The sequence below is a fragment of the Cyprinus carpio genome, chromosome A22, assembly GCF_018340385.1.
Source record: "Cyprinus carpio isolate SPL01 chromosome A22, ASM1834038v1, whole genome shotgun sequence".
Taxonomy (NCBI): Eukaryota; Metazoa; Chordata; class Actinopteri; order Cypriniformes; family Cyprinidae; genus Cyprinus; species Cyprinus carpio.
The window spans coordinates 16,347,825-16,372,968 of record NC_056593.1 but is presented as its reverse complement, the minus strand read 5'-3'; the positions used below and the strand labels follow the sequence as shown (position 1 = coordinate 16,372,968).

Genomic DNA, 25,144 nt, shown 5'->3' with positions numbered 1-25,144 from the left:
TTTTGGGGTTTCAGGTATTGCATTTTAAAATATGGTGTAAAGTCAACATGAAACGCCATTTGCAACCTATTTTATTACTACGCTCTCGACTATTTTATGTTTTGGTGAATTGGTGGCTAATTCATATGGATTCGTATAATCTTAAACATACGTTTCCATACAATCTTCTGACAGTTAAATTTAGGCGTGGACCTTTACGCTTTTTTCTAAACAACAACAACAACAAAAAAAAAACACATACGGATCACGTTTTCATAACTAGCGTACACTTCACTCCCATATTGTGTGCGGTTCATATCGAAGCTTATTTCCATCAGAGAATAAAAGTATTAAAAAGGTAATTGTGACTTTATTTTCTCATAATTACGAGTTTATCTCTCACAATTTGGAATTAACATAAACCAAAAATTTCTGCCTTTTTTCTACGAATTCTAGGTTTACATCTCACTGTTAATAACCACCAGCCTTTTTTCTACGAATTCTAGGTTTACATCTCACTGTTAATAACTCGCAATTCTGAGTCTTAACTGAGTTTATAACTTGCAATTGCAAGAAATTACAGGTGCTGTATGCAAGATTTTGACTCTATTTAAGCATAAAAACACCATAATAACATGCTAAGTAAAAAACAATGCTACAGTCAGGTTATTCTCCTTTGAAAATGTGCGTTTCGGGGCCGGAAAACCTGGCCAGTTTAATGTTGATTTGCCAGTCGAAAAACACAGCGTATTTAAATCAAGTTCGTTCCTGTTTGTGTCGTCAATCTGGCAAAAAGTCTGAGAAGGAAGGGCCGGGTGTGAAAAAAACCCCTTCCAATATTTGAATTTTGACTGCAATACCTAGTTCACACACAATCCTACATACAGCACCTTTAATTCATATAAAATTTTTCTTTTTTATAACCATTCTTCATAATATCTCTTCTTTTGTGTTCAATAGAAGAAAGAAACTCATACAGGTTTGGAATAACTTAAGGGTGAGTAAAGGATGACAGAATTTTTGGGTGAACTCTCCCTTTAAACTAACATGAAACTCTCGAAAAATAAAACCATGTATTAATAAACTAAATGGTTAATGATATTTTACAATATAAAATTAAAATTACACAAAAAAAAACAAAAATTTTATTATATACACACACAACATATTTTTATAACCATTATATTGTAGGTAATTAAATTAATAATAATAAAACAAGTTAGTTATAGTTTAGTATAAAAAACTTTATTCTTCAATGGTCGTGTAGGTCTTGAAACACACTAAAGTCCACTGTGGCTAATATATCTGGACCAGCTTTCATTTATCATCATTTTTTTCTTACTCTTCTCCATGAATCATTTCTCAACATAATTAACATGTTAGGAATTTTTACAAACAATATAAATCAGCTCAAACATCCTGTTTGGAAATGAAGCAATGGAAACAATCTAAAAAAAAAAAATCATGGGTCAGGTTGAAAACCAAAACACAATTTCATATCCACTCTGCCGGCTGGGAGCGAGATGCACTTTTAACGTTCAAGAAAAGTCTTTGAGGGCAGCACAATGTCAGCCTTGTCTGACTGGAGGTGTGAGAGAGGAGACGGGCTTCATTGCTCGTTCTGCTGGCTGTCTGTGATGGAGGTCACGGCCCCCTGGCCTTTGTTGACGTCACTGATACAAGCCCACTGTCCGTCCACTGACTCCTTCCACAGGGTCACCTACGCGCAAGAGTCAATGGGAAACAGTAAATGACAAGCTTTTCATTTTTGGTTGAACAATCCCTTTAAAACACCACCAGGATAGAGGCCAAATTTACAGTTAATATCACAATGATTTACGGGAGCTTTTTATTTGTCATTAGACAAGTTTGGTGATACATTCTACAGGAATATTTCACTCAAAAATCTAAATTAGCTCATAATCTAAGATGTACAGGTCCTTCTCAAAAAATTAGCATATTGTGATAAAAGTTCATTATTTTCCATAATGTAATGATAAAAAATTAAACTTTCATATATATTAGATTCATTGCACACCAACTGAAATATTTCAGGTCTTTTATTGTTTTAATACTGATGATTTTGGCATACAGCTCATGAAAAACCCAAAATTCCTATCTCAAAAAATTAGCATATCATGAAAAGGTTCTCTAAACGAGCTATTAACCTTCATCTGAATCAACTAATTAACTCTAAACACCTGCAAAAGATTCCTGAGGCTTTTTAAAAACTCCCAGCCTGGTTCATTACTCAAAAACCGCAATCATGGGTAAGACTGCCGACCTGACTGCTGTCCAGAAGGCCATCATTGACACCCTCAAGCGAGAGGGTAAGAAACAGAAAGAAATTTCTGAACGAATAGGCTGTTCCCAGAGTGCTGTATCAAGGCACCTCAGTGGGAAGTCTGTGGGAAAGGAAAAAGTGTGGCAAAAAACGCTGCACAACGAGAAGAGGTGACCGGACCCTGAGGAAGATTGTGGAGAAGGACCGATTTCAGACCTTGGGGGACCTGCGGAAGCAGTGGACTGAGTCTGGAGTAGAAACATCCAGAGCCACCGTGCACAGGCGTGTGCTTTTGAACCAGAAACAGCGGCAGAAGCGCCTGACCTGGGCTACAGAGAAGCAGCACTGGACGGTTGCTCAGTGGTCCAAAGTACTTTTTTCGGATGAAAGCAAATTTTGCATGTCATTCGGAAATCAAGGTGCCAGAGTCTGGAGGAAGACTGGGGAGAAGGAAATGCCAAAATGCCTGAAGTCCAGTGTCAAGTACCCACAGTCAGTGATGGTCTGGGGTGCCATGTCAGCTGCTGGTGTTGGTCCACTGTGTTTTTATCAAGGGCAGGGTCAATGCAGCTAGCTATCAGGAGATTTTGGAGCACTTCATGCTTCCATCTGCTGAAAAGCTTTATGGAAATGAAGATTTTCGTTTTTTTTAAGCACGACCTGGCACCTGCTCACAGTGCCAAAACCACTGGTAAATGGTTTTACTGACCATGGTATTACTGTGCTCAATTGGCCTGCCAACTCTCCTGACCTGAACCCCATAGAGAATCTGTGGGATATTGTGAAGAGAAAGTTGAGAGACGCAAGACCCAACACTCTGGATGAGCTTAAGGCCGCTATCGAAGCATCCTGGGCCTCCATAACACCTCAGCGGTGCAGTGCCACAGGCTGATTTGCCTCCATGCCACGCCGCATTGAGCAGTCATTTCTGCAAAAGGATTCCCGACCAAGTATTGAGTGCATAACTGAACATAATTATTTGAAGGTTGACTTTTTTTTGTATTAAAAACACTTTTCTTTTATTGGTCGGATGAAATATGCTAATTTTTTTTGAGATAGGAATTTTGGGTTTTCATGAGCTGTATGCCAAAATCATCAGTATTAAAACAATAAAAGACCTGAAAATATTTCAGTTGGGTGTGCAATGAATCTAAAATATATGAAAGTTTAATTTTCATCATTACATTATGGAAAATAATGAACTTTCATCAAAATATTCCAATCATAATAAAAGTACAAACAGATGAGTTTGTTTCTTCATCAGATTTGGAGAAATTTAGCATTACATCACTTGCTCAGCAACGGATGCTCTGCAGTGAATGGGTGCCGTCAGAATGAGAGTCCAAACAGCTGATAAAAACATCACAATAATCCACAAGTAATCCACACAGATCCAGTCCATCAGTTAATGTCTTAAGTAAAAATCTTCATGTTTGTAAGAAACCATTTAACCATTTTTTCACTCTTCAGTGAAAAAGTCTGTCTCCTGTTGTCATCTCACATCAAAATCCATATTTGTTTAGAAATGTTTTGGACTGTTTTCACTTGTAAACGGTGCTTGATCTGTGCAGATTTCTCTCGTGATTCAGACAAGATGACTTCTTCACTGGAGAAGGCAATGATATGGATAGAGGGCTCATATTTTTGCTGGAAGTGACAGATTGAAGTTTAAAATGTCTTATTGATGGATTTGTTTCTTATAAACACAGTTTTTTTTCACTTCACAAGACATTAAATGATGGACTGGAGTGGTGTGGATTATTGTGATGTTTTTATCAGCTGTTTGGACTCTCATTCTGACGGCACCCATTCACTGCAGAGGATCCATTGCTGAGCAAATCAACCAATTCAACATTTCTCCAAATCTCTTTCTATGAACAAACAAACTCACTCTACATCTTGTATGGTCTGATACTGAGTAGCTACATTTTCAGCAAATTTTCATTTTTAGGTGAAACTATTCCTTGAAAACTGTTTATTATTGCTTTAAGTTTCAGTAGCAAAAAATAAGTTCAAACTCAATTTGAATCAATGAATTCAAAACTTCATATATTCAAAAGCAAAAATAATATGCAATTAAAATATATTTAGGGATATGAATAAAATGATAAATCTTTTTTTTATATTTAATATTTTTTAACTACTGTATTAGATATTTAAATATTTTGAATTTAATTTGCTACAATGGTTGATTTGAAAAGCCATTTTAAGCAGTTTTAGAGATTAATGCATACATTATTGTTCAAATGTTTAGAATTTTGAAAGAAATTAATACTTTATTAAGGAAGGATGCATTCAATTGACTGGCTAGTCAGGTTAGAGGCTATTTAAAAAAAAAAAAAAATAATAACAAAATAAAAAAAAAAAAACTCTTTGTCTTCCTGTTCCAGTGACAGCGACGCAATCTAAAGATCATCTTTTTGGCGTAAAATAATTTCAGAGAGAAAACGATACACCGAAAACACCTTAAAAATGACTGTGTGCACACCATTAGCTAAACCTACCACCCCCAGAACCACCGAGTCAGGACTGTATTTCACCTGCGCTTATTTTCAAAGCACTTTTGCATTATTTAGCTGTCTGTTTTATAAATGAATCAGATAATGGCTGAGAGTAAATGGCTCAACCCCGCGCTCGCTGCTGTAAATAATTACAATGCAGCATGTGAGCATCTCACAGAAAGTGCCACAACCAAGAGTCTTCATTTAAATAACGGCGACGTCAAGGACCCACTCCCTCACACTGGGCCGAGTGCTGGGTGATATAACCTCCGTCATTAATTCCTGAACCTGAGAGTGCTTAATACTCAGGCTCTGTAAAATGAGTAACGATGCTGCAGAGCTGTAAGCTCCAGCGGAGCATCTTCACTCCATAATCCCATGGGACGAGAGCCAAAGACTGTCAACATAAATTTCATGGTGAAAAGTGAATGAATCACAATGAACTTGTCAGAGAACATTCATTGCCTGTCCTTTAGTTGGTGATGGGATGAATCATGTTTGGCACACAACATCCCGGAGGACATCATCCATCCTTGAGTATCACAGCGTTTATTAGCCAGTGTTATTTCAGTACCACTGAGACACTATTACAGCTTCTATTATTATTTTAAATTAGTTGTAATAAACTAGTCAATTTTCTGTTGTCATTTTAATTTTACTAATTATGTTGTGTTTTTTCTTTTTTAAATTTGTCTATGTAGTTTTTTTATTAATTTTTTATTTCAGTTTTAAGTCATTTTAGCACATCGAGTTAAAACTAAATAAAAATGAGAAATGTTGCCTTGGCAACTAGCTAAAACAAAATGTTTATTTATTTATTTTACATTTTCTTTCAGTTAAAAATGATTTTATTTCAAGTAAGGGGATGTTTTAATGGTTTTATTATAACTTTATTGGAGCTCATTATTTAAAGTTCAATAGCAAAATAGTGTTACAGTTCAAACTGTCCATTTCAATGAACTGATTTAAAAACTTGTATTAAACGTCTTGAAAAGTAAAAATGCAATGAAAATAAAATATGTTTATGTAACTATCACTTTGGTGACAATATATTGGAGGTAATATATATATATATATATATATATATATATATATATATATATATATATCGCACACATACACTCTTACAACAGTTTTTGTATGTTTGTGTGTGGAAGAAGTACAATTTTTTTACGTTGATGAAGAAGCATGCATTTTTTTCAGGGTTCATTGATGAAAAGAAAGTTCAAATGAACAGCATTTATTTGAAATATAATCTTTTGTAACATTATACAATTTCTAACTGTCACTATTGATTAATTTAATGTCTCTGCTGAATAAAAGTATTAATTTCTTGTTAAAAATTTTGTGTATTTTTTTTAAAAAAAGATTTTTACTGTATTATTTCATTTCAATTTAGAATTTTTATTTGCTACAATGGTTGATTGAAAAAGCCATGATAAGTAAGTTTGAGGGTAAACCCATCATTTTCATTTTTGATTAACTATTTCTTTAAACCCCGACTCTAGGGTCGTATCGGAAAGCTATAACAGAGCACATACTTTGTTGTCTCCTCCTGACACAGCCAGGATTTTTCCTGTGATGGACCAGCTCACGTGCCACACCGCGTCATTGAATTTGTGCAGGAGTTTAGCCGTCCAGGTGTTACCGGCTGGGTCGTCACACGTCCAGATAAACACACGACCATCCTAAGGTGGACAATAATATAAAATAAATCATTTATGCATATTCCAGATACTATTATCCGTACTATTAATGTGTATTAAAGATACACATTATAAACAGTTAAGACATTCCTAAGGAATAAAACACATGACTTTTCCAGTGCTACTGCCATGCTCTATTGTTTTCACTACAGGAATGTAATATAATATAATACAATTCATAGTTTAAAATAAAAGTCAATTAAAATGTAACTTAATTTAGATCTAGATTTGGATACAGTTATTGTTCACAGTAATATACAGAACACTATTTATAGTGAAGCATTTGTCTGTGATCACCCGTGAGCAGCTGGCGATTGTGCTGGTCGGCAGACCGATGGAAGGAGCCCAGCCAACATCTCTCACCCAATCACTGTGAGCCTCCAGCTTCTGGTCCTCTTTCCACTGGCCGTCCTCTTCCCTAGGAAGAAAACATGAATCTCACCACATTATTTCAAGGTATATTTTCTTACTTTCTACTCAAAGAAAAAAATTTTTTTTTTTTTTTTTTTATCAAAATTGTTTCCACAAAAAAAGGAGCAGCACAACTGTTGTCAACATTGATAATAATCAGAAATGTTTCTTGAGCAGCAAATCAGAATGATTTCTGAAGGATCATGTGAAACCGAAAACTCTGAAAGTGTAGCTTTACATCACTTTTTACAATATATTCAAACAGAAAACTGTTATTTTTAATTATAATAATATTTCGCAATATAACTGTATGTTCGGTCAAATAAATGCAGCCTTAATGAGCATCACAGACTTCTTTCAAAAACAAATGAAAACATCAAAAAAAACAAAAACCAACAATTACAACATCATTTCTCTATTTAATTCTGTGAGGGTCTGTTGGAGCCCAATGGTTGTAGTAAAAGCTGACAGCAGGTGCTCGTCACTGTACTCTCTAAACTAAGAGCTGCACTCACTTCCACAGCTTGACCAGATTGTCACAACCTCCAGACACAAATCTCTTGATGTAGTTGGGCTTCTGTCCTGTTGGCTGCTCAATAAGACTCCCTGGGACAACAGCTGGGGCCCAACTCACAGCGTTACAGCCGATCTGCCAGCGAGAGGACAGAAACCATTAAAAACTCACAGTACAACAGTACTTGTATGACACCTTCCATACTCGACTGAAACCTACGTCTAATGCTGTATTATTCCGTCAGCACTCACGAATACATTGTTTAAATATATTTAAGGATATTGTAGTCCCATATATAAAAGGCAAAACTCACTGTATGTGCATTGTTGATCTTCTTAATATCCCAGTGTCCATCTCCAGAGCAGGTCAACACTGAGATGGCACCGTCTGAGCTGCCACAGGCCAGAAACAAGCCGAAGTCGTACGGTCCCCAGCAAACAGAGTTCACTGCGGGACAACACACGTGTGATTGTCCACAGCGGGATGCACTTCTGTGTCACAGTGTTTGATGCGAGAGTTAAAAGCGTGAAGTTACCGGACGAGTCGTGGCCTGTGTATTCATACATCTTGTCCCAGGTGCCGTTCTCCTCCTTCCAGATGATCACCTTCCTGTCGTAGGAGCAGGACGCCAGGATGTTGCCGTACATGGGGTGAGCCCAGGCCACCTGCCACACCGGACCCTCATGACTGCCCAAAGAGATCGAAAGAACTAGTAAGATAAATTATCAATCATAAGTCACCCTTAAACTAGAGTTTTAGTTTATTATAAAAATCAATGTATAATAGAAAACAATTATAAAAATAAATAAATAATAATAATAATAATAATAATAATAATAAAAAAAAATTAATTATACCAGTAAAACACTTTCTTTAATGCCCATTTGATGCTTTTGTCAGCAACAATAATATCTTTGAATTATTTTGGGGTATTTTTCAGCCAATACAAATATATGTGATTAATCTAAAACTATTTTATTATTTTATTATAAAAATACCTGTTCCTGACAAAATTGAAATATGCAATTAAATTATTATTATTATTTAATAATTACTTTTTTAATTTACTTGAGTTCAATATTTTAATCAATTGACAACACTAAATATAACACATAAATGTAAGCAGATTTTTCATTCATGCATGTATTTATTAATAATTGATTGTTTCAGTTTTTGGTTGCTTTAAATTTATTGAACTTTTACTTATATTTGAAAATGCTGATAAATACCTGGAAAACAAATTGTGAAAAAACTGTGTTTACCTAATTATTCTATTGTTATATATATATATATATATATATATATAATTGTTTTCTTTCTCTTACCTATTTACTTCTTTTCTTAAATCATATTTTTTTATATTTACATTTTTGAAAAATTTATAAAATAACATACTTCATTGTAAAATATTTAATATATTTAACTGTTGTAAAGCATATTTGTTTATAGTTACATTTTTGGGGATATTAAAGAATGGTGTTCATTTTGCTGTATTAAAAAATGTATCAGTTTATTTTATAATTATTAATCGTGTAATTAACTGCATTAAATATTTCAATTGATCAATTGATCTCCCTAATTATAACAAAACTGCTTAATTCAGTTTTTGGATGTATGATTATAATTGTTTTTTGGTATCTATTTACAACTAATTAAAAAATAAATAACAAAATCAAAAAAAAACTTAGAATAAAATTACATTTCATATGTAATCCTGTGGAAAACTGTGTTCATTGTTGTAATTTATCTTTGTTTATATTTACATTTCATATGTAATTCCTGTGGAAAACTGTGTTCATTTGCATAGGGAATGGGTAGATTTTCTGGTTATTGCAATTGTCTCCTGAAGGTTTAGTTTCATTTTGGTAGTTTGAGCTGCGCGCCTCACTCACCCCCTCAGATCAGCCACGAGGATCTGCCCTCCGTTTTTGACGTCAAAGATCTTCACGGAGCGATCAGAGGAGCAGGTGGCCAGTCTGGTGCCGTAATAATCCATCTGAGCATCATGCTGAACACAGAACAACAAATCAGATTCATAACGCCGGAAAAGATGCAGTAAAGGTAAAGGAGGAGACACTCACGATCATGTCCTCATGTGAGGTGTCCACGGTGTTAATGACTGAAACCTGAAAGACACAAGACCACACACTTGCTGAAAAACAAACAGTTATTTACTGAAAACATATTAAACGATTTTAGTGTGTTTTATAACTTTATAACTGACATCAAAAGAATTTTTGATATCATCACGCATTTTATCTGAATACCCAAAAATCTCAATAAACAGTCATGTATAAAAGTATATGCAACTAATTGATTATTTTGAAATTTCATTATTATTATTTAATAATTATTTATTATGTAATTAACTGAAATAAATATTTAATTAAATTAACATACTATTCAATTCTGTTATTTATTCATTATATATATATATATATATATAATTGCAAAATAAGTCATTTCATTTATTTTTATGCATATACTGATATATGATATCATGTACTTATTTATTTGTTTATTTTAATTATAAAGTAATTAACTGAATTAAATATTTTATTCAACTGACACACTAAATAGTATACAATTTTTTTTGTCTTTTTAAATTAATTAACTTTTTTTTAGCAATCCCTGATATATGCACTTATTTAACTATTTATTTGATAATTTATCAAGTAATAAACTGACTTATCCCACCCCCCCCCCCTAACTTTTAATTTAAACAGAAACATGAGAATCACTTAAAAAATCAAAAAATTCACCGTCAATTTTCCTACATTTAAAAAACTGAAAAACTACAGAATCGGGTTTTCTTTAAATGTTTCCATCTCAGCCCAAGAACTACCGGGTTTAAACAGAAACCTGAGAATAATCCAAACCCAGTCAATCAATGTTACTCACCATATTTGATTATATCCCTCCAACAGCCGCCTTCACGCTGAAATCTTAAGAAAGTGTCCCAGCTGCTCTTCAGAGCTTCAGAAATGAAATTACGCACAATGTTTCCGACGTGGCAGAGCGAGCGCCCAGCGCGGACTGTGTTTCCGCTGCTAAACTCTCCGACTGGAACCAAAACAAGGTTCCGCTCAGTTCCCTTTCCCGTCCGCGTCCCGCAGTTCACATTGAGTCCGGCAGATGACGGCAGAGCGAGGTCAACTAATATCGCTCATCTCTATTTATAACTGTCCCAAAGTGTCATATGTCGCAGTCAGTGTCCAGCCAGGCGCTATGATCTTCATCAAGCTCAACTCTCTGTATTAAGTTTTAATTCTCCATTAAAGTGCAGTGTTTTAAAAAGCCAAGATGTCGAATGTCACCTTTTACATTTCCAATCTTTTGGAAAAAATGACATCCACTGACAAAGACTTTCGGTAAGACAAGTGTGTGTTGTGGACGCATGACTAACTTTACAGTGTTTACAGAAATAGGCCAATGACAAAGCAACGGCCTGCGGTTTTTATGTAAAGCTCAAATAAACTTTTTTATATCTGAATAATTTTCAGATTCATACTATACCTTGAAACTCTTGACTGGAATAAACATTGACTTTTGTAACTAAAAACTGTTTTGGACATACTGAAAACAATTATTTGTTTGCATGGAATTTTAACTATTCTATATCAAACTTAAAGATTAAATTAATCACCATTAATGATAACTTCCTACAGAATTGTGTTTCTAATTTGTTGTTCTCAAACTGTTTTCCTATGTAAGCTTTTCAGCTAGTACAATCTATACTTAAAGCTATTCAGCTAAGTAAAAAAGTACTGTGGTGCTACATTGGTGTGGCCCACCATGGGTAAAACCATGTGTTTTGGACATACACATTGCTATAATGGATTGTGCGGTACATTAAAACTAGCTAGGAACTTTGAGCTTCTTTCAGGTTTATGACCAATGACCTGATGGAGCTCAGAAGGGCTTCGATCAAACTGGGCCGAGAGAGGCGAGAGGAGAAAGTTGTGTGATGCTTCCTCAAGCTTCTGGAGGACAAAAATGGAGAAGTGCAGAACTTGGCTGTCAAATGGTATTGTTTTCACTCAGACTTTCTTCCAGACGTCTTCCTTTTCAGCGATACAGTGGTCGTGAATATTTCTGGTTTGTGTAGTCTCGGTCCTTTGGTGGGAAAAGTGGAAGAGGAGTGTCAGGTGGGACTGATGGTGGACAGCTTTTGCTCCAACATGGTGTCAACAAAAGGCAGCTGAGGGACATTTCAGTATGGGCCTGAGACCGTCATGTGAACTGCCACCTTCATCTCTGGTATCTAGGTGATATAAAATATCCATCTGGGATCTTGTTAGATCATAGTTGTTTGCATTGTGTTGAAGGTTTGGAGCCTCACATGTCAAGCGTCTGTAAGAGAGATCACTCCCAGTTTGATTGGAGCCATGGCAGAATGCAAAGACGGCGTGTGTACCTGCAAGGCTTTGGATATTCTCTCCGACATGTTGGGCAGGTTCGTTAAAATGTCTTGTACTTGCTTTGCTTGGAAGGTATTTATGACATCCACCATCCTTGATACTTACACATATCCATGGGCGTCTATTTGGCGTTAATCTGCTAAGAGGTGTTTGCCTCATCCTTGCAATCACATCTATGGGGCGTTTAGGTATCAGATGTCAAATAGACATTTAAAATATGTCTTTAAGATGTTTTATGATTTAAGAATGAATGTAAAAGACATCTGCAAAGGCGTTCTGTCCAGATGTCAAATAGACACTTAGAAAATTAAGGTCTTTAGGATGTTAATGCTTTAGAATGTATGTAGAAAAGAACATCTTAAAGGCGTCCTATTAGATTGTCAAATAGATGATTAAGAAAGATGTCTTGTGTAAAGATGTTTTATGATTTGGAATGATTCTAAAACTGACAAGTCTTATAAGACATATGTCCAGATTCAAATCGACCCTTAGAAATATTCCCCCTAAAGGTCTTGGTTGATTTAAGAATGATGTAGAAACTGGACAAGCTAGAGATACTTAAGGGGAGGGGGGGACATTTAAACCGACTCTAATCAGATGTCAAATAGGCGCTTAGATATCTTTAAGATGTTTATGATTTAGAATGAATGTAGAGCTGACATCTTAGAGACATCTGTCAGAATATCAAATGAGACGTTTTATAAGATGTCTTTAAGATGGTTTATGATTTAGGTGAATGTAAAACTTACATCGTAAAAAGCGTCTGATCAGATGTCAAATAGAGGAGTTTAGAAGATGTCTTTTAAGATGTTTATGATTTAGAATGAATGTAAAAAAGACATCTTAAGGAGTAATCTATCAGTTATCAAATAGATGATTAGAAGATGTCTAAGATGTTTATGATTTAGAATGTAAAACTGACATCACCAAAGGCATCACATGAATATAAATAGGCGGCTTAAGATGTCTTTAAGATATTTATGATTTAGAATGAATGTAAAGGCATCTTGGCGTCTAATCAGATGTCAAATAGGCGTTTAGAAGATGTCTTTCAAGATATTTATGATTTAGAATGAATGTAAAACTTACATCATAAAAAAGCGTCCTATCAGATGTCGAACTAGGCGGCTTAGAAGATGTCTTTAAGATGTTTATGATTTAGAATGAATGTAAAACTGACATCTTAAAGGCGATCTACTAGATATCAAATAGGCACGTTTAGAAGATGTCTTTAAGATGTTTATGATTTAGAATGAATGTGAAACTGACATCTTAAAGACGATCTATCAGATATAAAACCAGCTTAGATGTCTTTAAGATATTTATGATTTAGAATGAATGTAAAACTGACGTCATAAGACATCTATCAAATCAAATAAGGCGATTTAGAAGATGTCTTTAAGATGTTTATGATTTAGAATGAATGTAAAACTTACATCTTAAAAGCGTCCTATCAGATATCAAATAGAGGGTTTAGGAAGATGTCTTTAAGATGTTTTATGATTTAGAATGAATGTAAAAAGACACTCTTAAAGATGTCTATCAGTTAATCAAAATAGATGATTAGATGTCTAAGATGATGATGATTAGAATGTAAAACTGACATCTTAAGGCGTCTGTCAGATATCAAATAGGCGCTTAGATATGCTTTAAGATGTTTATGATTTTAGAATGAATGTAAAAACTGACATCACCAAAAGCGTCTATCCAGATGTTCAAATGGAGCGTTTAGAAGATGTCTTTTTAAGAATGTTTTATGATTTAGATAGAATTTAAAACTTACATCTTAAAAGCATACTAATCAGATGTCCAAATAGGCAGCAGAAGATGTCTTTAAGATGTTTATGATTTAGAATAGATATGTAAACTGAACAGTCACCAAAGGCGTCTTTTTAGATATCAAATAGGCGTTTAGAAGATGTCTTTAAGATGTTTATGATTTAGAATGAATGTAAAACTGACATCTTAAGAGCGTCTATGAATCAGATGTCCAAATAGAACGCTTTACTAGAAGATGTCTTTAAGATGTTTTATGATTTAGAATGAATGTAAAAGACCATCTGAAAGATGTCATAATCAGATGTCCAAATAGATGATTAGAAGATGTCTTTAAAGATGTTTGTATGATTTAGAATGTATGATAAAACTGACATCTTAAAGGCGTCTATCAGATGTCAAATAGGCGCTAGAAAGATGTCTTTATGAAGATGTTTTATGATTTAGAATGAATGTGAAACTACTGGCGTCCTAAAGGCGTCCTATCAGCATAATCAAATAGACCCGCTTAAGATGTCCCTTTTAGATGTTTATGCATGTTAGAATGAATGTAGCTCAGGCGGCATCTTAAAGGCGTCTCTCCAGATATCAAATAGGCGCTTAGAAGATGTCTTTAAGATGTTTTAATGAATTTAGAGGTAGATGTAAGAACTTACATCTTAAAAGCGTCTATCAGATGTCAAATACTGCGTGTAGATGTCTTTAAAAGATGTTTCTGTCGGATTTAGAATGAATGTAAAGGCGGCAATCTTAAGGCGTCTATCAGTATCTCAAATGAGACACTTAGAAAGATATCTTAACCAGATGTTTATGAACTTTAGAATGACATGTGTGACAACTAGCGTCTTACAAAATCTATCAGATATCAAATAGAAGCGTAGATGTCTTTAAGATGTTTAATGATTTAGAATGAATGTAAAAACTGGACATCACTTAAAGACACTCTATCAGAATCCAAATGGAAGGCGTTTAGAAGAGGGTCTTTAAGATGTTTATGATTTAGAATGAATGTAAAACTTACGTCTTTAAAAACGTCTATCAGAATGTCAAATAGCAAGGTTTAGAAGATGTCCTTTACAGAATGTTTATGAGTTTAGAATGAATGTAAAAAAGACATCTTAAAGATGTCTCTATCAGTTGTCAAATAGATGGTTAGAAGATGTCTAAGATGTTTATGATTTAGAGATGTAAAACTGACAATCATAAAGGAGGCGTCATAATCAGATGTTCGCAATAGGCGGCTTAGATGTCTTTAAGATGTTTATTATATTTAGAATGAATGTAAAACTGGCGTCTTAAAAGCGTCTAATCAGATGTCAAATGAGGACGTTTAAGAAGATGTCTTTAAGGATGTTTTATGATTTAGAATGAATGTAAACTTACATCTTAAGCGTCTATCAGATATCAAATAGGCCAACAGAAGATGTCTTTAAGATGTTTATGATTTAGAATGAAATGTCAAAACTGACATCTCAAAGGCGTCTTTTAGGTATCAAATAGGCGTTTAAGAAGATGTCTTTAAGATGTTTATGATTTAGAATGAATGTAAAGGCGGCATCTTAGGAAGCGTCTATTCAGATATTGAAATAGGCAGCTTATAAGAATATCTTTAAGATGTTTATGATTTAGAATGAATGTAAAAAGAAGACATCTTAAAGATGTCTATCAGATATCAAATAGATGATTAGAAGATGTCCTTTAAGATGTTTTATGATTTAGAATGAATGTAAAACTGACTTCTTAAAGACGTCCTGTCAGATAATCAAATAGGCGGCTTAGAAGATGTCTTTAGATCGTTTATGATTTTAGAATGAATGTGGAAAACTGACATCTAAAGGCGTCTATCAGATATCCAAATAGGCGGCTTAGATGTCTTTAAGATGTTTATGATTTAGAATGAATGTAAAATTGGACATCTTAACGAAGTCTCTACCAGATATCAAATGAGGCGCTTAGAAGATGTCTTTAAGATGTTTATGATTTGAGAATGAATATAAAACTTACCATCTTTAAAAAGCGTCTATCAGATTATCAAATACACGGGTAGATGTCTTTAAGATGTTTTCTGATTTAGAATGAATGTAAAACTGACATCTCAGAGGCCGTCTATCAGATATCAAATAGGCGTTTAGAAGATGTCTTTAACGATGTTTATGATTTAGAATGAATGTAAAGGCTGACATCTTAAGGCGTCTATCAGATATCCAAATGGACGCTTAGAAGATGTCTTTAAGATGACATGATGTTGAGGCAGACTGTAAAAGCTGACATCCTTAAAGAGGCGTGCATCGAATGTTTAATACACAGCAGATACTTTCCAGATGAAGGCGAACTTTAACAGACGCATCTTACTGGGCGTGCCTGTGTTATCTGGGATCAGTCCTTATACATTATTTGACGGGTTGAAGCACCTTCTCTGAGTGAGCTTCCATCAGTAGTCTATCCTGACCAGCCCTCCTCCGCTCGACTCCACGAGTCCTCATATGGCTGTGAGGAAGCGGCTCTATTATTGCTCTGGAGTCACCCTGGTGCCCAGTTGTATAGCTTGTCTCGTTCATGCGACTCACCAGACACCTCATGCGTGAACTATCCCAGCGGGGGACCGCCTCCGCCAGGCGTCCGCACCACATCAGTGCCTGGGCCACGGTCAGCAGGCGGGGAGGACCTGGGATTGGGTAGGATGATTCAATATGTCTTTTAGAATTCTGTCTTCTTGATTATTTGAGGGCAATATAGTGTCACCGTGTGACCAGCAGAGAGAGCTGAAAGAGTGTTGCAGAGATGAAGTCAATGTAAAATGTACTGGTGATTGAGTACTAAAATGGTCTTTTAGGCCGATTTTGATGTAGTTTTAAATTACATTTTGAATATGCACAGTATAGTAATATTGAGTTTTAATGATCTGAAGGTGAAACACCCTTGCAAAGACTTGTGCCAATGGTGGTGCTGAAATTTTGTAAAGCGTGGACGGATGATGAGCTCTGTGAGTGTCTGCTTTCATTCAAGCTATTAGAAGCTTTTTGTTAGCCTTAGATTTGTATTTCTATATATATAATTATATATATAATTGGTCTAAAACTAAAAATTTCATTTCTTTCCAACATGATCCCAATGGCTTTTTTTTCATGTTTTTTTTATTTGGATTTAAATTGCATGTATATTTGGGTTAATTATTACATTATCTTGGTTTAAATTGTAATATTTTGTCACTTTTTTTTTACATTTTTAAAGTTTTTATTTTATCATTTACATTGTTTTTTGTTTTGTTTTTTTACATTTGCCTTAAATTAATAATGAACTTTACATTACTTTAATTACATTGTTTTTTGTAATTTTAAAATATGTATATTATATTGTTTCAGTATAAATTATATACTTTTTGTTCATTTTGTTTCATTTTTATGTTGTATTTGTTTATATTGAATTATATCATAATTTTTGTATACATTATAAAATCTTTTATCATTTTGGTTTGCCATTTTTTTTTATGTTGCTTTACATTATATCTTATGTTTGGTCATTTTTGGTAACTTCTTTATTTTAGTTACTATATGTGTATACCTTGTATATCTGAATTACTAAGTCAAAAACTAGGTTCCTGTTTCCTTTTAACAGAGTGTCAGAAGGGGAAATGTCCCCCTAACAGCCAAGCAATCATCAAATTATGTTTGAAGTACATCACCCTCTGACCCCAATTACAACTGCGATGCTGAGTATTGACGAGGATGACAGCAGGGAACATTGGGGACAGGAGAAGGATGAGATCAGGGTGATTTGTTTTGACCATTATTATCCTACAACTTTAAGAGGAATAATTCCATCTTTAATCATAAAAAACAGTATTATCTTTTTGATTATTTATTTATTTTTTTTTTACCAAATTATTAACTAATGGGAAAGATACAAATTTAAGTTTATCTAGCAAAAGCTGTGGATAGAGACAGATGGGCGGATGTAGTGTTGCCCACCTCTGAGCATGTTTTCAGTCACAGTCGCACACTTGTAATCTATAGAGTTCTGATGAGTAGATACAGTGTGATGATGAGCCTTGAGCTGGAAAAGTGCAGCGTTCCTCTGAGAGGAAATGTCTGGGCGCGATAAGTCCAGCAGCCTTGAAGATCTACTGGTGGAGCTCTCATGGATCAATGGAGCCTAGCACTGGTGTCCCGTTTCCAAAAGAGCGTGAGACAATGTTAAAGGCGAGCATTTTCCCTCAGCTTCGTGGCTTTGCTCAGACAGACCAGACACCCTCACGGTCCCACTTTGGACACGGGGCTAAGAGAGAGAACCTGCAATTTCTCTCTCTTGAAGAAACAGGTATTATTAATGTGTTGCAGGTTATCGAATTAACTTACATGTAGCATCTGGTGTGTATCTCCCACAAAACAGCTCTCACTCACCCTGCTCTCACAGGTACCTCCCCGATTGTAAAAAGCTTTACACCGACAGCTAAAGGAGAAAAGCATGAGGATGTTAGGCAAAGCTGCGCCCTGATCTCCTGACAGAGATGACAAATATATGTACTGCCACAGTCAAGCTGGGAGAAACACATACCGAAAGCCTCATTCCAGGTTCCTGATTACAAGAGATTTAGCATAAAATGCTGATGCTATACACCCTGTCCGACACTGTAAAAGAGCATCCAAACATCAAAAGCCAGTGGGAGCCATCATAACCAGTGATACTGTCTAAAATGGGATACAAAACAATGAAGTTACCAATGACAAGTAAACTGATTGCCCCATTTGACATCTGACATGAAGGGACAAAACCTGGTTTTGGAGAGTTCACAACCACTATAGTCCACAACCCATTGTAGACATGGTGTTAGAGTGGCTATTCTGAGTAAGGAACAGCTAACCGTACTTCACTTCATGTTGTCCTACTTGCTAATAGACACCTAAGGTCTAGTTTCAATGCTGTTCTTTTCTTTGCTCTGGATTTAAACAAATTTGCATCAGAGTCTAAGTCCCAGGGGTCCTCAGCTCTGGACCTCAAGATCCACTTTCCCTCTTCCTGCAGAAGTGTTTTAGCTCCAACCCCTAATCAAACACGACCTGAACAAGCTAATCCAAGATCTTCAGTATTACTACAAAGTTTGCAGGTAGGTGTGGTTTAATCCAGGTTAGAGCTAAGCTCTACAGAAAAATGAATCCACAGATCTAGAGTTGATGACCCCCTAGTCCCTGATCAAAAGTTTGTCTTTGGACCTCTTGCAGCATCCAGTTGTACATTTTAAGCCAGTTTTGGCATAATGGCTTCAGTGTATACATTAATTTCAGCTTTTATCTCTCTTTAGATGTATTTGCTCATTGACAGACAAGGTCAAACCCTCTTCAAATCTGAAATTGGCGCCTTGCTGCTTCCCTCAATGTTCTCTTAAAGTATACAAACCCAGAGCTTCTTCCAACCCGCATTAGGCGTCATCTTACCACCGTTCATCCAATGCGTGATGGAAGACCCGTGTTTATAAGATCACATCACAAGGGCCCTCCAGTCATCGCCAACAGTTCTTCAAGCGTCATGCGCCAGCTTGGACAAGCTCAGTGTCTTTTGATGGCAAACCCAACTACGTTAAGATTGTGTGTTTGCTTGCACCTTGAAGAGTTGCAGGCTGGCTGACATAGACCAAGAGGTAAAGAGCGGGCCATTTTCTCCTCATGGTCCAGCCACATTTTGAAGTCATTTTGGCGACCCGCCTTTGCGCTGACCTGCAGCCCCACAATTGCATATTATGTCTGGAAAGGCTAAAAATGAAATCACCATACTTGGCGCAGTGAAGACTTTGTCTCGTTCGCTTCCTGCTCCACTTAACATGACTTAAGACCCCATTTTTAACAGAGGGGATTCCCATTGACTTGGAGTCCTTCTTGCGAAAAACCAGCGGGCCCTTAAGTTGAACACGATAGACCGCCCTAAATTGATGGTCACAAACTACAGTGACATCTTCATCAAGCCACCCTTGATAGAACTCCATTACTGATGAGGCGGTACCCTGCTTTGTAATTCAGGAGAGTGATCTGCATATCTCACCAGTAGGCCATAACGCTGATCACTGTAGGCCAATTTGCCCTTTCTCTTTGAGCAAGATTGGAGTGAACATCCTTACCTGAATGCTTAACTTAGTCCATTCTCCACTGCTACAATAGACGCTTAAAAATTTTAAGATGTTATGATTTAGAATGAATGTAAAACTGACATCTAAAGACCGCGTCTGGTCAGATGTCAAAGAGACGCTTAAAAGATGTCTTTAAGATGTTTATGATTTTAGAAGAATGTGAAACTGACTCCTAAAGAAACGGCTATCAGATGTCAAATAGACGCTTAGATTCTTTAAATGTTTATGATTTAGAATGATGTAAAATTGCAGCTTAAAGACGTCTCTCCGATGTCCAAATAGACGCTTAGAAGATGTCCGTTAAGATGTTTAGGATTTAGAATGAATGTCAACTTACATCTTAAAAACTCTATCAATGTCAATACCGGGTAGATGTCGTTAAGATGTTTCTGATAGAATGAGGTAAAACTGACATCTTAAAGACGTCTATCATGTCAAATAACGTTTAGAAGATGTCTTTAGTGGTTATGATTAGAATGAATGTAAAACTGACATCTGAAAGACGTCTATCAGATGTCAAAATAGACACGTTAAGAAGATGGCTTTTAAGATTTTATGATTTAGAATGATGTAAACTGACTCTTAAAGACGTCTATCAGATGTTTGTACACAGCAGATACGTCCAGATGAAGCGACTTTAACAGACATCTTGCAGACGTACCTGTGTTATCTGGGATCAGTCTTATACATTATTTGACAGGTTGAGCACTGCTCTGGTGAGCTTCCATCAGTCGATTCTGACCAGCCTCCTCGCTCAGCTTACGAGTCCTCATATGGCTGTGAGGAAACGCTCTATTATTGCTCTGGGTCACCTGGTGCCCAGTTGTAGCCCGGCTCTGTTCATGCAGCTCACCGAACACCTCATGGGCGAACTATCCCGCGGACCTCCCACCGCCAGCGTCCGCACCTACATCCAGTGCCTGGCCACGGTCAGCAGACGAGGAGGACACAGGATTGGTGAGATGATTCAATGTCTTTTAGAATTCTGTCCTTCGGTGTTGAGGCAATATAACCTCACGACCAACACAGCAAACTGAACAGTGTTGCAGAGATAAAACAAGAGATAAAGTCAAATGTATGTACTGTGATGAGTACTAAAATGTCTTTTTTGGAGATTTTGATGTAGTTTTTTAAATTACATTTTGGAAATATGGCAAGCAAGTAATATGGAGGTTTTAATGATCTGAAGGTGAACACCTGCAAAAGATTGTGCCAATGGTGGTGAAATTTTGTAACGTGGAGGATGATGAGCTACGCGAGTTCTGCTTTCAAGCTTTTGAAGCTTTTGTTAGCAGGTACAACTATTTCTATATAGATACTTATTATTAAGTGGTCTAAAACTAAAAATCATTTCTTCAACATGAGTGAATGCTTTTTTTCATCTTTTGTTATTTGGATTTAAATGCATTATATTTGAGTTATTTTATTATCTTGGTTTAATTTTAATATTTTGTCACTTTTTTTTACATTTTTAAATTTTTTTATTTTATCATTACTTGTTTTTGTGTTTGTTTTGTTTACATTGCCTTAAATTATATAAATTACATGCACTAATTACATTGTTTTGTAATTTTTAAAAGCCTTGTATTATATTGTTTTCAATTATAAAATTATAAATGCACTTTTGGTCATTTTTGTGTTCATTTTATGTTGTATTTTGTTTTATGAGTAAATTTCTATCAGATTTTGTATACATTATAAAATGTTTTTATCCGTTTTTGTTTCATTTTTTTTTTATGTTGCTTTACATTATATCTTATTTTTATCCATGTTTGTAACTATTTTTAATTTATTACGATATGTGTATACTTGTATTTCTGAATACTAAGTCAAAACTGATTGCCTGTTTCTTTAACAGATTTCCGAAGGAAATGTCCCCTAACATCCAACTCATCATCAAATTATTCTTTTGAGTACATCACCTATGACCCCAATTACACTTCTGATGCGAGATGGTGACAGGGATGACAGCATGGCCATTGAGGGACAGAGAGGGATGAACATCAGGGTGATTTTTTTGACCATTATTATGCAACTTTAAGAGGAATAATTCCATCTTTAATCATAAAACAGTATTATCTTTTTGATTATTTATTTATTTTTTTTTTACAAATTATTACTAATGGTAGATACAAATTTAAGTTTATCTAGCTGTAAGATGAGGCAGATGGCGGATGTAGTGTTGCCCACTCCGAGCATGTTTTTTCACAAAAGTTGTATTTTCGCACACTTGTAATCTATAGAGTCTGATGATTGACTACCGTGACGATGATGACAGAGCTGGGAAAGTGCGGCGTTCCTCTGTGAAATGTCTGGAGGCGATAATCGCCGCCGCCTGGATCTGCTGGTGGAGCTCTATGAGATCCGTCGCCCAACACTGGTGTCCGTTTCAAAGAGCTGAGGACCAATGTTAACTGACATTTTCCTCATCCTTCGGGCTTTTGCTCAGACAGACCAGACACCCTCACGGTCCCACTTTGGACACAGGGGCCTAAGAGGAGCCTGCAAATTTCTCTCTTGAGAAACAGGTATTAAGTTTGCAGTTTTATCGACCCACTTACCATGTAGCATCTGGTGTGTATCTCCTAAAAACAGCTCTCACCTGCTCTCACAGGTACCTACGATTGTAAAAGCTTTACACCGACAGCTAAAGGAGAAAAGCATGAGATGTAGGCAAAGCTGCTTCAGTCTCCTGACAGAGATGACAAATGTACTGCCTGGTCAACTGGGAGAACACATACCAGCCCTCATTCCAGGTCTGATTAAAAGAGATTTAGCATAAAATGCTATGCTAACACCCTGTCCACACTGTAAAAGAGGCATCCAAACATCAAAAGCCAGTAGAACCCATCATAACCAGTGATACTGTCTAAAATGGATGCAAAGCAATGAGTTACCAATAGTAAACTGATGCCCCATTTGACATCTGACATGAAGGACAAACTGGTTTGGAGAGTTCACACCACTATAGTCACACCCATTGTAGACATGGTGTTAAGTCGCTATTCTGAGTAAGAACAGCTAACATGCTTACTTCAGGTTGTCTATTGCTAATGGACACTAAGGTCTAGTCAATGCTGTTCTTTTCTTGCTCTAGTTTAAACAAGTACATCAGAGTCTAGTCCAGGGGTCCTCAACTCTGGACCTCAAAAATCCACTTTCCTGCAGAGTTTAGCTCCAACCCTAATCAAACACACCTGAACAAGCTAATCAAGATCTCAGTATTACTACAAAGTTGCAGGTATGTGTGTTTAATCCATGTTGGAGCTAAACTCTGCAGGAAAATGGATCTCGAGGTCTAGAGTTGATGACCCTGGTCTAGTCCAAAGTTGTCTTTGGACCCCCTTGCATCCAGTTGTACATTTTAACCAGTTTTGTGGCATATTATTTCAGTGTATACATTAATTTCAGCTTTTATCTCTCTTTAGATATTATTTACTCATTGACAGACAAGTCAACCTCTTCAAATCTGAAAATTGACGCCTTGCTTTCCTCAATGTTCTCTTGTAGCCACAACCCAGAGATCTTCCACCCACACATTAGCGCCATCTACCACCGGTCATCCAATGCGTGGAAGACCCGTTTATAAGATCACATCTGAGGCCCTCCAAGTCACCCAGCAGACTGTCAAGCTCATGCGCCGCTGAACAAGCCCGTTCTTTTGATGGCAAACCTTACGTTAAGTTTTGTGTTTGCTTGCACCTGCAGAGGTTGAAGGGGCTGACATATACCAAGAGTGAAAGACGGGCCATTGTTTCCTGCATGGCCACATTTTGAGTCTTTTGGCGACCAGCGGTGGCGCTGACCTGCAGCCCACATTGCAGATATTTCTGGACGGCCTTAAAATGAAATCACCAGCTTGTCGCAGTGAAGACTGGTCTCTTGTCGCTTCCTCGCCACTAAAATCGACTTAAGACCCTTTTACAGAGGGATTCCATGCTTTGGATCCTTCTTGCGAAAAACCATCGGGCCCTTAATTGAACACGATAACCGCCCTAACCTGTTTGGGTCCACTACGTGACGCTTCAAGCCACCTTTGATAGAATCCATACTGGTGAGGTACCTCTTTGATTCAGGATAGTGATTGCATATCTCCAGTCGCCATAACGCTGAATCACTCTGTAGGCCAAAGTTGCCCTTCCTCTTGGAGCAAGATTGTGGAGAGGAACGATCTTACCTGAAGTGCTTAACTTAGTCCATTCTCCACTGCTACAAGGAGGTGCTCTTAATTCTTTACTTTAGTTCTGTCCAGGTTCTTGTATGCCTGACGAGGCTTCTTTAACATGGGTTACAGTGATCTTCTGAAAGCTTTGAGGGGGGGGGGGGCCTTTCTATGATTCAAAGATCCAACTGACTCCATGTCCATGCATAAACAGTCCTACTACTCGGTGGCCAAGTGTGTAGCAGCCTTGTCAATGGCCTGTCCCAAAGAGGCTTCTGGAGTCGTCACCAACCTTATCCAGGATGTTAAGAACCCCAAATCTTCAGAGTCTGTGAGGATTCTCTCATTGCTGTGCCTTGGGGAAATTGGACGTTTTATGAACTTCGAAGGCCAGAAGGAACTGAAGGGGTCATTATGGAACCTTACGGTTCCTCTCCGAATGACGGAAGCAGTCTGCCACGCATCTTTGCCTTGGGAACATTTGTGTGCAGACTTTGGGGAGTATTTGCGCCCATTCATGCTCAAGGATTATCGGAAAGCCAGCAAAGAGACAGTACCTGCTTCTCACATCCCTCAAGGAAGATTACGCTCTGGCAGCCGAATTCTCCAACCTCACGTCGAGAACTCTGTGATCGCTTTTCAAGACTGTGAAATGTGCAGAAGCCAGGGTACTCGCATATGTAGCCCGACTGTTTGGGGAAACCTCACATGGTCCCTCCATCTGAACCTCATACCAAGGCTAAAGTAAACAACTGTGCTCGGGTAATACGAGATTAAATGTTATCTTGACCTTAGATTATAGGGCTAGCTTTTAAACATATATTCTTAAAATGCAGTTTTAACGTTAAAATTTGATAATAAATTAGGCTGTAACATGCAAGTGAATATGTATTGTTTTCCAGGGTCTCCTCTTTCCCGCGAGGTTGTAACTCCAGTGAAGTTCACCTTCTTAAATCCCATGCCCATAGACTCACTCCTCAAAGGATGCATTGGTAAATTATATATTTTTACATATATATAGGTAAATGAATCACAGATACCTTCTTAAATCCTTGCACAATGGCTTAGTTTGAATAGGTGACTTCCTGAAAACACTCCAGGACCCTGACCTCAATGTTCGGCGGGTGGCGGTGGTGGCTTTGGTCATGTTCAATTCAGCGCCCACAAACCCTCCTGATCCGGGACTTCTGACATCACTTCTCCCACATCTATACAAGGAGCCCAGATCAGAAAAGACCTTGTTGAGAGGTAAAAATTATGAATGTTAAAAAC

At 36.6% G+C, this 25,144-nt stretch overlaps 2 protein-coding genes and 1 long non-coding RNA gene across 3 annotated transcripts in view; 2 read left to right on the top strand and 1 right to left on the bottom strand.

The window, feature by feature from the left end:
• Positions 1 to 1,202: 1,202 nt before the first annotated feature.
• sec13 (SEC13 homolog, nuclear pore and COPII coat complex component) lies at positions 1,203 to 10,493 on the bottom strand. Its single transcript, XM_042712112.1, has 9 exons — positions 10,297 to 10,493; positions 9,477 to 9,521; positions 9,288 to 9,403; positions 7,931 to 8,082; positions 7,709 to 7,842; positions 7,397 to 7,530; positions 6,768 to 6,888; positions 6,306 to 6,452; positions 1,203 to 1,699 (listed from the first exon to the last, which is right to left on the bottom strand). Exons 1-9 carry the CDS (start codon positions 10,297 to 10,299, stop codon positions 1,589 to 1,591), a joined length of 963 nt encoding a protein of 320 aa, XP_042568046.1. The 5' UTR covers positions 10,300 to 10,493; the 3' UTR covers positions 1,203 to 1,588.
• Positions 10,494 to 10,577: 84 nt separating this feature from the next.
• The window catches only part of LOC109052145 (cullin-associated NEDD8-dissociated protein 1-like), a 149,678-nt gene continuing 135,111 nt past the window's right edge, over positions 10,578 to 25,144 (top strand). Inside the window, 2 exon segments of the mRNA XM_042712123.1 lie at positions 10,578 to 10,766; positions 11,282 to 11,422. Coding sequence (XP_042568057.1) covers positions 10,699 to 10,766; positions 11,282 to 11,422 — 209 coding nt within the window. The 5' untranslated portion in view covers positions 10,578 to 10,698.
• On the top strand, positions 17,889 to 23,208 carry LOC122134917. The gene is made up of 3 exons (XR_006153213.1): positions 17,889 to 17,909; positions 22,325 to 22,466; positions 23,139 to 23,208. It is a non-coding gene; the product is annotated as an uncharacterized LOC122134917 (long non-coding RNA).